This window comes from Vulpes lagopus, chromosome 1, assembly GCF_018345385.1.
Source record: "Vulpes lagopus strain Blue_001 chromosome 1, ASM1834538v1, whole genome shotgun sequence".
Classification (NCBI taxonomy): Eukaryota; Metazoa; Chordata; class Mammalia; order Carnivora; family Canidae; genus Vulpes; species Vulpes lagopus.
In genome coordinates, this window is record NC_054824.1 from 70123014 (window position 1) to 70136076 (window position 13063).

The 13063-nt window shown below is 60.3% G+C and overlaps 1 protein-coding gene across 5 annotated transcripts in view; it reads right to left on the bottom strand.

Annotated features, from left to right (window-relative positions):
- The window catches only part of ITPR3 (inositol 1,4,5-trisphosphate receptor type 3), a 70817-nt gene that overhangs the window by 3703 nt on the left and 54051 nt on the right, over positions 1-13063 (bottom strand). For 4 of the 5 annotated variants that reach the window (XM_041735531.1, XM_041735369.1, XM_041735306.1 and 1 more), the window contains 23 exons: positions 12270-12390; positions 11541-11731; positions 10908-11056; positions 10598-10706; positions 10379-10469; positions 10117-10286; positions 8410-8584; positions 8059-8243; positions 7747-7947; positions 7507-7617; positions 7005-7100; positions 6774-6875; positions 6576-6662; positions 5969-6079; positions 5679-5871; positions 5302-5427; positions 4684-4856; positions 3868-4032; positions 3023-3215; positions 2444-2548; positions 2229-2356; positions 1174-1339; positions 433-593 (listed from right to left, as the gene is read on the bottom strand). In XM_041735531.1, the coding sequence (XP_041591465.1) occupies positions 433-593; positions 1174-1339; positions 2229-2356; positions 2444-2548; positions 3023-3215; positions 3868-4032; positions 4684-4856; positions 5302-5427; positions 5679-5871; positions 5969-6079; positions 6576-6662; positions 6774-6875; positions 7005-7100; positions 7507-7617; positions 7747-7947; positions 8059-8243; positions 8410-8584; positions 10117-10286; positions 10379-10469; positions 10598-10706; positions 10908-11056; positions 11541-11731; positions 12270-12390 (3309 nt within the window). The remainder of the gene's footprint in view (positions 1-432; positions 594-1173; positions 1340-2228; positions 2357-2443; positions 2549-3022; positions 3216-3867; positions 4033-4683; positions 4857-5301; positions 5428-5678; positions 5872-5968; positions 6080-6575; positions 6663-6773; positions 6876-7004; positions 7101-7506; positions 7618-7746; positions 7948-8058; positions 8244-8409; positions 8585-10116; positions 10287-10378; positions 10470-10597; positions 10707-10907; positions 11057-11540; positions 11732-12269; positions 12391-13063) is intronic. The other variant, XM_041735449.1, reaches the window with a different exon arrangement.

Consider the following 13063-nt stretch of genomic DNA (forward strand, 5'->3'; position numbering starts at 1 on the left):
CAAAACACTGCAAGATTTTTTTTTTTAATTTATTGCCTTCCCTCCCTTCATCACTATAGAAATTGGACAGATTAACTTTGATTCCTCCTAGGTCTGATAGTTTCAAAGTTTTTCCAAAAGCTCTGTCTCAGCCTAACCATACAAAGCTCGGGGAAGCTGCCCTTCCTCTTGCCGAGCTGGCTCTCTGAGGATGGTCCACGGAGCGGCAGCCCCTGCTCCCCGGATTCCTCAGGTTCAGGCACCCACAGGCCCTGGGGGACACCATGCACATTTTTCGGGACTGGCAGGTCAGCCGTGGGCTTTTTCCGGACAACAGTGCCCAAGCAGAAGAGTCAGAGTCCCCTCCGGCAGCATAGGCAGCTGGCGGGGCCCTGGTGAGGATGGCATCCCCACGAGCGTGCCCAACTGTCCCGCCCACCCCGGGGGTCACACCTTGATCATCTGGGCCACGTAGCTCTCGGGCCCTGTGTAGTCCGTCTTGTTTTTCACTCGGACCAGCACAATGAAGTACAGGTAGTTCCACATGTTATGTTCAAACTTGATGTGCTCTTCAAATGACACTGTCTTGTTATCGAATTTGTCTCTCTCCAGACCTGTGGGGGTGCAGAGGGGGAGTGAGGAGGACAGAGAGCCGAGGTGGGGCCACCTGGTGGAGTAGACACCGCCTCTTGGTGTGTAGCGGGTGTGGTCCTCGGCCTAACAGGCCAATGAAGGTGAGTGACGGCCCCCCCCGGCCCCCAGAGTCGCAGCCCTCCACCTGGGGGCGGAGGCCCAGGGCAGCCAGCGCTCCCAGCAGCTGGGCAGGCAGGAATGGCCGAGAAGGGTCTGTCCCACAGGTGACAACCTGCTCCTTAGCCTGTGGTGAGCCACTAGCACTTCACAGCAGGAGCAGGAAAAGCCCTGGAACGGGGGTCAGAGAGCCTGGGTTTCCTCCATAAACTGAGAAGGCCCTTCTCAGGGCCTTTCTGAGGCCCTTTCCCACCCCTTCTATGACCTCAAGTTCAGGCAGGGTCCTGTTCTCCTCAGGTCTGGCCTGAGCAAAAAGTCCCAGAGCCACCAGCCCCAGGGCAGGGCCCTCTGGTGGCCATGCGAACCTGGGAAGGGCCAGACTGAGGCTGCCATGCCCCCCCACACCACGCCCAGTCAGCCCAGGAGGCAGGAACCAGGCCTCACCACAGATGAAGCACGTGGTCTTGAGAATCTCTTCCTTCTTCTGCTTCTCGCTGCGCAGGTCAGCGAAGGTATCGATGATCACCCCAAAGATGAGGTTCAGCACGATGATGATGACAATGAAGAAGAACAGGAGATCATAGACCACTCGGGCTGGGAAGAGAGACTCCTGCAGGGGTGAGGCAGGGAGGCTGGGCCCAGTTCACCAGGGCAGGCCAGACTCAGGCAGGGGGCAGGGCGGTGACAGAGGAGGCTGGGCCCTCAGCAGAGGGGAATGAAGGCCTCTGGCTCCCAGGACCCTGAGGGAGGCCAAGCCCACCCAGCCAGCCTCACTCTGAGCAGCAGGGCAGCGAGCACCGCAACCGCAAGCCCTGAGTGCAGGTCAGGAAAGAGCAGATGCCGGATCCCAGTTGGGCTGAGCCCCATGGAAGGAGTCCAGCACAGGGCAGTAAGGCTGGAGGTCGAGGCTTGTCTCTGCCCCTGACTCTTGGTTGGGGGCAGAGCCAGTTCTGAACTCCTCTGAACTCCCACCCTGGGGATGCCTGGCCTCACAAATTCTGGAAACTGGCCCAGGGAAGCGGCTTCTCGCTCCCATGCGACTGAGGACAGACTGACTACCGGTGATGCCTGGCTGCCTGAGTCAAATCCTGAGGCCTCCTTGTGGAGCCGACTCAGCTTCCCCACCCTGCCCACCCCAAATGTGGGCTGGGGCCCTGCCTCACAGAGGAAGCCAGTGTAGCCGGGGATCCGCCCGATGTCTGACTCATGCCTTCCCTAGCCTGGGCAAAGCCTGGTTGCCAAGGTTTTAGAGCAGCTACGGTGAGCTGGTGGGGGGTACAAGCGGAGTGGGGCGGGGAAACCCAACAAGCTTGGGAGCGCCGCTTGACTCGGTGGGAGAGCAGAAGGGGATGCATGGTGGGGACCAGCAACACCGCAGATGGTAGGAGGGCCAAGATGCTTGCTCTGCCAGCCTGTGACCTGAGGGCAGGACCCCACCATGGCTGGCTAGGCCAGGCCTTGGGCAGCATGGATCTGGGAGTGGGGCCAGGGATGCTCACGTCTTTGGAGGGCTTGCGGAGAATGTCGCCCACGCCACCTCCATTGCGCAGCCCGTGGTTCATGACGGTGACGATGCACATCAGCAGAGTGTCACAGGCCCGCTCCGTGCTCTCCAGCTCTTCATTCCCTACAAGCAGAGTGTGGGTGCACACCCACATCAAACCACCTGCCTCCACGCCCCTCCCCCAGGCTCCCTGAGACACACTGCGCTCACCTTCCAGGACCTCGGGTACCGAGACCCCTGAGTCACAGTTTAGCTGGTCCCCACTGCACGTGCCCACAAACGTAGCAGCTCCATGTGGCATCCCCAGGGGGCTGGCTAGAGAGGACAGGGCTGAGGTCAGCAGGATAAGGACATGGCTGGCCTGATGTACCATTCCCCTCGTTGTGTCCCAGCATCACATCCTCCACGAAGCCTTCCCCCATCCTGCAAGCTCCCCACTGTCAGGCTACAAATGAAGGGTCTTCATGCCCTGTCCCCCCCGCCCAGCTCCGGGCTGTGTACTGAGGGCAGGAAGGGGGTCCACACCCTTGAGCCTGGCACACAGGCAGTCCCTACAAATACTGAGTTTAACATGAATGCCAGGGTCTACAAGCAAGAAGCTCCTTAGGGAGCCGAAAACCAAGGCTCTCTCACCCCCTCAGCCTGTGCCAGGGCGACTGGTATGAGCTAGCCCTCCACAGGACCCAGGAGGAGAAACTGAGGCAGGGAGCCTGGTTGGATAAGCACTCCCAGGGCCTGATCATTTGTGCAGCCCCCCGCCCCCACCCACCAAGGAGAGGAGCACCAGACCTCCTGAGTGATTGCCGGGCAGCCGGTCAACCTCGAGGATGAAGTCATCCTTGAGGAAGAGGAAGCCAACGATGGAGAAGAGGTAGACGAGGATGAGGGCCAGCAGGGCGGTCAGCAGGATGGAGCGGCCATTGCGGGTCACGCTCTTGATGACATTGAATAGCGTCTCCTCACGATAGATGAGGTCAAAGAGCTGCAGGGCGGGGATAGGGCCTTGAGGGCCTGCAGCAGCCACCAGCTCCCAGTGGCTTCCCACAGGCTCTACCCGAAGGAGCTGTGCTCAGGCAGGTGGAACCAGCCTGGAGGACCCGGAGGGGGAGGCCACTCGGAGAAACCTGGACTTCTAAGCCCAAGGGAAGGGAATGGCCCCAGAGAAGGCATAAAGGGTGAATGGGCAGACAAACCCGCACAGGGCTGGGGAGATGGACAGCTCCTAAAGTGTGCCTGCCATCTGCCAGGACATACTCTATAGAGTTTTAATGCATTAGCTCATTTCAGCCTGATGACCATTCTAGAAAATAGGTGCTGTTAATTATCTGCACTTTACAGAGACAGAAAGGGAGGTGTGGGGCAATTAAGAAACTTGCCCAAAATTACAGAGTTGAGAGTGGCCGAGCTGGGACACAAACCTGGGCAGTCCAGCTCCTCGGGAGCTGGGCCAGATGGGAGTCAGGAGTGGCCATCAGGGCTCTGAAGGCCAGGCTGGGGTCAGGCAGAGGAGGACTCTGGAAGTCCATGCCTTCCAGCCCCACAGCAAGAGGACTGGACAGAAAGACCAGTGCGGGGGAACCGCTAGCAAGCTGAGGGGCACACGCCCCTGCCAGCCCCACCGCCAGCAGACTCACCAGGATGCTGTAGAAGAGCTCATGGACAAAGAGGCCCAGGACACTCGTCAGGATGTAGCCCACGTGGTAGAGGAACTCCACGTCCATGACCATGGCCTTATAGCCTCGGATGAACGTGCCGCGGTTGCCCACAAAGCTCACCACAAAGACAATCTTGTTGGTCAGCTGAGGGCAAGTACAAAGCATGGGGATCAGTGTCCCACCACCCACCCCAGATCTCCACTCTCTGCAGCGGTGCCCCTTCTGTGGAGCAGATCTGAGCTGGTCCTGCTCACACTGGCAGGCTTGGCATTAATGAGACTGCTTCTGGAAATGTATCTGGGCTCCTGGGATGGAATAGGGGAGAAGCCCCTGGGGCCCCTGGCTCCAGGAAGAAAGTGAGATATAGGTGAAGGAGGATAGAATCGGATAAATCAACCTTGGCCTTTATGGTGACTTGGTAAGTTAGGAAAAGGCGCCTGCCCCACCGCCCACCCTTGCTCCAGGTACTTTTTATTTCCAGCTGTCAGGAATTGTCAGAACATACACATCTTTGATGTCTAGAGTGTGAATAGTGCCCAGCAGACACTGTGTACACGGCAGCCCTGAAGCTGGTGCCCCAAAGTGACCCCTAGCTGACTGGCTCCAAGTGCCAGTTGCCCCAGGTTGTCTAGGGAGATGGAGGAGGCACAGATCAGTCCTGCCCCTGGATTTTTAACAAGACTGATCCCAACACAAGGACAAGGGGGGCTGGGCAGAGCAGTGGCTGCTGGGAGGCGGCCAGCCTGCGTGAGGGCCAACAGCACCATGAGCATGGGGGAGGCATCAGGCACTCACGTTGAGGGCACCCAGGATGTTGAGTGTGGGCCCAATGCCCAGGTAGTAGATGGAGCGCAGGATGAGTGCCACGATGAGGGGGCGGATGCTGTAGCGCTTGGTGAACAGGGCCACAATGGAGAAGCAGATGAGAATCCAGAACAGCAGTGAGATGAGTGGGGAGCCCAGCACACCTGGGGGAAGGGGGCAGGGGTGAGCGCTGGTCAGCTAAGCCCACCACAGCCCCAGCCCCCACAGACTCCAAGAAGCCACCCCCTCCTGGAAACCTTCCCTCCTCATAGTAAGTTCTTGGTCACCTGGTAATAGGGCCCCCACCATCACACCTGCCTGTCTAGGCTTAAGGCAGGAGGCCCTACCCAGCTGCTGCTACCGTATCTGAGCTCTGCCTCACGTTTGTGTGAGAGAGAGACAGAGAGATATGTACTGTCTCCAGAGGTCAAGGACCCTGCCTGTGCCACAGACCACATCTCTCTCCCCACAATGGAGTGCAGAGCCCAAAGAGCAGTGCAGGGGTGCTCTTCCCCACTCAGCATCTGGTTCCCTCAGAGCCTGGCGGCCCCATGGCTCTGCCCAAACCCAGGGAGGGGGTGTGGTGGGCTGCCAGCCTTGCGTCCCCACCTGTGGACGCGCCCTCCATGTAGGGGTAGAAGAAGGCAATGATGATGTTGATAAAAACTGCCAGGTTGAAGGAGATACTGCCCCACAGTGTCATGCGGCGGGAGAACCAGTAGATCAGTGGCATGCCTGAGGGAGGAGGGTGGTGGCAGGCTGGCGTGAGTGGGGGTCTCTGATCAACACTGTCCACCCACCGCACGTGGGACCCCGGTGCCTGCACGAGTTCCAGGCCCTACTGCAGGAGGAAAACGTGGCTGGAGCCCTCCGAGGGGTGGCATGCAGTGAGACAACCATGGGTACGTGAGGGGGGCGTTCCGCAGGGGGCATCACTGAGCAGCTCCAGGCCCAGCCTTGCCCTCCCGCCCTGCTGGGGTCCTCACTGCGGAGCTTGCGCTGCCATTCCATCTCATTGTGCAGGAACGAGGACTGGTCGAAGAAGTCGCTCACTTTGCTGCCCTGCTCATCCTGCTCCGTGGTGGTGAAGAGCCGGTGCTTGGTCTCCTCGGTCAGGAACTGACAGATGCCAGGCACCGGAAACACGATCTGCTCCATGCTGCGGTCCTGCCGCACAATCTGGGTGCACACAGGCACGTGGTCACACCCAGGCCGCAGCCACCGAGGGCCAGGTTCACCGCCATCACTCACAGCCCCCCACTGCCCTCAGGCCCACCTCTATCTGGGAGGTGTGGTTCTCGTAATAGGCCAGGGGGTCCTCCTCCTCCTCCTGTGCTGGCGCCGAGGACTTGAGCATCTGGGACAGCTGCTTGTTGTTGAGGCTGAGCTGGGGGTAGAGGGGCCGCTGAGTCAGGCGGCAACTCCCTACTGCTAGGCCTGACCCCGGTGCCCAGCCAGACCCAGCCCAGCCCAGCCCAACGAGGATGAAGCCCCAAATTAAGAGGGGGGAGGGGGAGAGCCATGTCCAAACAACCCACAGGACAGTCAGCGCCCTCCGCTGTCCTGCTCTAGGCTTCCACTCCGTCCAGGTTTCACCAGGGGCCACCAGGCCGGCTCCTCCCGCCGTCAGCCCTGCCCTCTACCCCCCAATTCTAGCTCTTTACTCAGGTTCAGGCCACGTCCCCGCCGCACTCCGCCCGGAGCCCCTGGCCCCGACCCCGCCTCCTCCCGGGTTCCCACGGGCGCTCGACTTGCCCTCGGCTCTCATCCCCGCCCTCAATCCCTAGCCTCACCCCCAGATACCAGCCGCTCCAATCTCTCGCCCAGCCCCGCCCCTAGATCTAAGCCCTGCCCCACACCCTGCCTCCTCCTCGGGCCCCCACCATGGAAGAGATGCCCTCAGCCTCCTCCTCTTGGATGCGCTTCACCGGCTTCAGCAGGTGCTGCAGCTGCTTGTTGTGCCTGGAGAGCTGCGAGAGAGGGCGGGGCGGAGTCACGGGGCGCGGCCGCCGGGGCGGGGCGGGGCGGGGCGGGGCCTCCGCGGGGCGGGGCGGGGCGGGGGCCGCGGGCGGGGCCGGTACCTGCAGCGCCAGGATGTAGATGTTGTGGCCCACTTCCCGTGGGCTCACCTCCGAGTTCTCACGCTCGTCCTCCTGCAGGTAGGCTTTCTTGATGACGTCCACCTGGTGGGGCAGTGCCTGTTTGAACGCCGTCTTCCTGGGGCGCAGGGAACTACCTAGCACCCACCCACCCCAGCCCACCGTACCTCCCCCAACTCCCGCCTTCCCACCTGACCCCTGGCCCAGCCTCACCAGCTCCTGGGGCCGCAGGCTGATGAGGATTCGCTCCGCGTTTTCACTGTCGTGCCGGCTCTCCATCAGAGCCAGGAGCAGCTTGGAGGCATTGTCCTGTGGACAGGTGGGGAGGAGGACAGGCCACAGTCTGAGAGCCCCCATAGTGACCCCCACAAACCCTTCCTCTATCTACTTCACAACAGCCTCCCCCCGCCCGCAAGATGTGTCACCACCTTTGCATTCCCCACTGTTCCCCAGGACTTGCTGAGAAGTGTCCTGCAACGCCAGCCCACCCGCTGGCTGCCTTCACCCCCACCCTGAAGCGGGTGCACACAGTCCCCCAGATAGCAGACACCTACAGAGGAGGCCCTCAGATAAACCCAGAACACGTTTGCTCACAATCTCATTCGTGTATGCTTATGAACACGTACACATTAAACACATCACCACACCCCAAATGCACACTCAACACATGCACCCACATCACATGCACACTCGTGTGAGCTGCCAGGAGCCCCACCTTGAGCTGCAGCACCAGATCCATGCGGTACTTGCACAGGGGACTGATGTCATTGAGAATCAGCGCAGTGATGATGTCTATGCCATTGGACTCGTGTGTCACGATGCAGGTCTGGCAGGAGGAAGTGGGGGGACATGGGGCCCGGGACCCTCAGAACTGTGGCAGCTCCGGAGCCCTCAGTCTCTCCCCCGCCCTGCCTGCTCCATCCACCCACACGTCCGCACTGCCACGATGGCTCACCTGGTTCTCGTGGCAGGGGCCCTGGCAGTACTCAGTGAGGGTCTCCAGGGTCTGGATGACGAGGCCCACATTGTCCTCATTGATGTAAAGGCCCAGCAGCCCCAGGCCGCCGGTGGTGCTGCCGCACATGATGTCTAAGAACTGGAGTGTCTCACACACCAGGTTGTAGTTGGTCTTGTTGTTCTGAGAGCGCAGGAAGTTCTGCAGGGCACAAAAGGGCGGGCATAGCCGTTGCAGGGAGGGAGAGGCCTGGGATGGCGGCCCTGTGTGCGGCAGATGGCAGGGGTGGTGGTGGAAGGGGCAGGCACTCACCTGCAGGTCCCGGTTGTGATTCTCACAAAGCAGCTGCAGAAAGCGCAGGATGGGCTGCATGATGAGCACAGACATGCCCATCTCGTTGCTCTGTACGCGCTCACCCACCTCGTGGCCCCGGCGCAGGCTGGGGCCCAGTGAATAGCGGGATGGGGAGCCTGGCATTGAGAAGGAAGCCACACGACCTGCAGGGCAAAGCCTGGTGAGGCTGGGCTGCTGGAAAGGACCTCACTCTCACCCTATGTTCCCACCCTCAGGCGCCTGCCTGCACCTCTTGCCCTGTGACCACCGCACCCTATACCCTCTGACCCCGGCCGGGCACCCCCATCCTGTACCGCCATGACCTCTAACCTTTGGTGGTGGGGCCTGCCGTTTCCCGGTCTTCACGCGGCTGGCTGCCCAGGTCGTTCATGTTGACAGCCACTGTGGATTTGGTCTCCTGCTGGGCCCGCTTCATGCGGTCGTGCAGCACTTTGAAGAAGCGCTCTGACTTCTTGTCAGTCATCATCAGGTTGTAGAAGGATTTCTGGGGAAAGGGTGACTCTCAGCACTGGGCCTGGCTCTGAGCAGCCCCTGGTGAGTTCCTGGAGGGCTCTATCCCTTGCTGCAGGGATGAGGTGGGGCCACAGATGGGTCCCCAGACAGGCTCTAGGACTACTGCTGGGGCTGGGGTGGCCGGGATTGGCAGAGGCAGAGGGGAAGGGTCCCAAACTGCTATCACAGCGATGCTGGAGGCCTGCACCAGCCTCCTCACACCATCTGCACGTACCCTTGGCCCTCCATCAGCTCCCCACACAGCGGGTGCCCCTCGGAAGTCTGAGTCTTGTCCTTCCCCTGCCCAAAACCCTGCAGTGGCCCCATCTCACCCACAGGAAAAGCTGTACCTCACAGCAGCCACGAGGCCACCTGAAGGCCTGCCACCTCTCTGACCCCAGGGCCCACCACTCTCCCCTTCTCTCCCTTCTCCTGCCACATCAGCCACTTCCCCTTCAAACTTGGCCCCAGCTGCCTGCTCCACCCTGATTGCTGTCCCAGCACCCCCTCGGCCCTTCACCACTGTCTAACACACTCTCTGCATCGTGTAGGGATTGTAGTTATTGGCTAGTGTCCCCCCCAGGATATAGGACCAATCCACAGGATGTATGGATTTTGTCTTTCTTGTTCACTGCTGAATCCTTAGTGCCTAGAACACTGACAGGCACGTGGAAGGCATGAGTTATTAAACAACACATGGGGGCGGCCTGGGTGGCTCAGTGGTTTAGCGCTGCCTTCAGCCCGGGGTACAATCCTGGAGACCCGGGATCGAGTCCACGTTGGGCTCCCTGCATGGGGCCTGCTTCTCCCTCTGCCTGTGTCTCTGCCTCTCTCTCTCTCTCTCTCTCTCTGTGTGTGTCTCTCATGAATAAAAAATAGATGATAGATAGATAAATAAATAAAATAAAATAAAATAAAACATCACATGGAGGGTGCCCGGGTAGCTTAGTCAGTTAAGCATCCGACTCTTGGTTTCGGCTCACATAGTGATCTCAGGGCCGTGTTGGGCTCCACGCCTGGCAGAGTCTGCTTAAGATTCTCTCTCCCTCTCCCTCTACCCCTCCTCCCTTGCTCGCTCTCAAATAAATAAATCTTTAAAAAAAAAAAAAAATCCAAGGCCTGAATGAACGAATGGGGCTAGAGCAATCCTAGGGGACTTTTCAGAGGAGGCAGTCCTTCGTTAGGCACCAGAGGCCGAGGAGGATGTAGGGGGGAGGCAAGGAAGCCTGAGCAGAGGCTGAGAGGCAGGGATGATGGACGTGATGTGGGCAGTGTGCTAGGGAGACAGGCGCAGGCCTGGCTTTAGCAGGACGGTATGCGTGGGTAGAAAGAGACCACCTGACACGGGGACAGTCACGGGGGGGGGGGGGGGATTGTGTGTGGACCCGCCCACGCACAGTCAGACCGGTGCAGGCCCCCAGCGCCTGGCCCTGCAGCCAGGCCCCGGCGGTCCCAGCAACATGGCACACCGTACCTCCTCCTGAGCAGGGGGTCAGCCCCCCAGCACCCCCAGCCGCTCCACACCTGGATCTCGGTGTTGCCACCATCCAGGAGGCGGATGGCCAGGCCAATGCTCTCCTGGAAGATCTTCTCATTCTTGGTGCTGGTGATCAGGTCACATACCAGCTTGGTGGCCCCCTCCTTGTCCAGCCGGCACTGAGTGGCCGCAATCGCTGACCAGTCTTGGTCCAGGCCTGCAGTTGGGGAACCCACGTGAGGGGGCAGGGGGCAGGGGAACAGAAGGGAGGGCCACCCAGAGGCCCAGTGGCAAGGAGGCAGTACTGACCGGTGCCCATGGGGTCCGGGAGGTCCCCCCTAGAGCTGGACTTGCGGTTCTGGAGATAGTTCTGTAGCAGCATCTTGCGCAGCTGATTGCCCTGTGGGGAAGGGAGTGAGGCCCCACACTGGCACATTTCACCCTTTAACCACCAGCCCCGGTGCTGGCCCTGAGCCCTTGGCCCTTCTGGCCGGGCTCTCATGACGTCCAGCTCACCGGGGCACTCACCCGGTCCCCGTACTTGGCCTTCTTGAGCAGCATTTGCTGCAGGGTCCGCAGCACCTTGACACACAGCTTCTCCTCCGACTCCATGAGGTCCTTGGTATGCTGGATCAGCCTAGCGGGTGAGGAAGGGGGGCACGCTCGGGGCAGCCCCAGCCGCCTCCCTACAGCCACTCCCCCTGCCCCATCCCTGGCAGGAGCGCACACGGCCCTCCGCCTGGGGGCTGTCGGTCCCCACAGGGCCCTTCCTGCCCTTTCCCAGACTGCTTTGCACCTGCCGCCCCCACCCCCGTGCCCGGCCCGGCATCTCGCTCACTTGGACAGGAAGCCCCCACTCTCGCAGCGCTGGTAGGCCTCACTGCCCTCCAGGAAGAGCAGCTCAGGCCAGTGCAGGACGTCCACCAGCACAGACAGCTCAGCCTGGACCAGGGGCCGCAGCCGCTCCTCCAGGGCCGTGATGATGTCCTGGGCAAGGCACGGCTCCATCACTACTGGGCCAGGTGCAGGCCACCCAGGCCCAAGAGAGGAGTGAGGCCATTTCTCCATATCATTGCTCCTGCCCCCACGACAAACAGCCCTGCGATTGCTCCCAGCCTGTGTGAGGGGTCCTCACCCACAGAACCACCCTGAACAGTGCAGGTTGTCTGCGGGCTCAGAGCCCCTGACTGGGAGCCACCCACCCGGGCTTTTCTCCCAAACCCTCCTCTGGCTGTGTGACCTGGGGCAAACCCCTCATCCTCTCTGAGCCTCGGCCTCCTGCTGTGGATAGTAAGAAGTGTGTAGACCGTGGACTGGACTGTGTTGCATAAACACAAAGTGTTCTCAGGACTGAGAGGTGTCCTGACCCCCTATACGAGCACCCGCCCTACTAGCGGATGCCTGGGTTCTCCTGGCTTCCCCTGTAACGATGCCCCACGGTCCCGTGCCCAGGGCCAAGCCCCACAGCCACCTGCAGCTTCTCAATGATATTCTTGTAGTCCCACTGGTTGGCGGTGGGTGTGACGCGGGGGAAGGCCCGAGTGGCCGCCTTGTAGTTGGACGCGTTGCGCTGGGCAGCAGCTACACAGCTGGCACTGCTGCTGAGCAGCGAGCTGATGTGTGCGTCCAGGTCCATAGGCAGGGAGATGGCCCGGCCTTTGGCTGGGGAGAGAGACGGGGGCGCTGGAGGGCACTCGGGGTGCCGGCTTGGCCAGCCAGAGGGGCCAGGGCTGCCGTGCTGGGGGCTGGGAGAACTAACCGAGACTCGGGGACATGCTGGCCCCCACTTGGCCTGAAGTGCCCTCTTCCCCTTTCCAGGCAAAAGGAGGGAGTGTCTGCCTCTTTGATTCTACCCTGTTCCACCCTGACCCATCCCTCCTGTCTCCCACCTCTCAGTCCCCTTCCCCAGTGTTCCCCAGCAATCTGCCAGCCTCCCTTCTGCCTGAAACCATCCACAAGTGTGCAAGAGACCTTGGCTGGGGGATGTCACACAGCATTGTCCTCCGGGGAACTGACTCAAAGCTCAAAGGAGATAAAGCTTCTGTCAATTGCTAAGATGCCAAGAAGGGCTTACTGAGAACTACCTGGGAGTAGATGATGGGGGAGCTGAGGAGTACTGGGTTTTATTTGGAGGGCAGGTGTCCCTGTGGTGAAGGGAGGGGCAGGGGTTGGACCTAGCCAGTCCCCGGGGAACACTCACCCACCATGGCGAGGGTCCGGATGCAGGCCTCCACGGAGCCCTTGTGCTGCTGCTGCAGCCACGGACACTCGAGCAGCCGTGTGGTGGACTGCAGCAGCTGCACCACAATGGTCTGGTGTGTCTGCAAGAGGCAACACAACCACTGCTACAGCCTGCCCACCCTCTGCCCTGGGCAGCCCTAGGCCCAGTGACCAGGGCCCACTGGGAGTGGGCATGACGGAGGAAGAAGGCTTCTAATAGCTACCATACGTCTCTGTGCCAATTGGAAGAAGGCACCCCTTTTCCTCTTGGAAGTGCACAACCTGCCCAACCGTACGTGCAGCCCTGTGAGAACTCCCTAAGGTCCAGACCTAGGGCTTATAGACCTATTGCTGAGCCTTTACTTCCTTTAAAAAATTTTTATAAAATAAATCAATATTGCAAAAAGGTGATATAATCCCATGGTTCAAAACCCAAAGTATGCAACACAAAAGCATGACTTTGAAAAGCCTCACCCTGGCCTTGATCCCATCAGCCCATTCTCCCACTTCTGCCCGGGACAGAGAGGTGGGAAAGGCTGACACAAATCATTCATAGTCCCGAAGAGGTCCCAGGGTCCAAACATGTGTGTGTCAAGACAACCCGCCCTTGTGGACAGACCAGGACCCATTCCACCCTCAGGCCCTCTGTGTGTAGGTAACCCCTCTGTGGGTCTCTTGTGTCCATGCGGGGACTTCTGGTGCTATGATCTATGATTTGTTTTGCGGGCTCCCTCCTCCAGGGAACCATAGCCAAGAGGCTCTGGGCTATGAAGT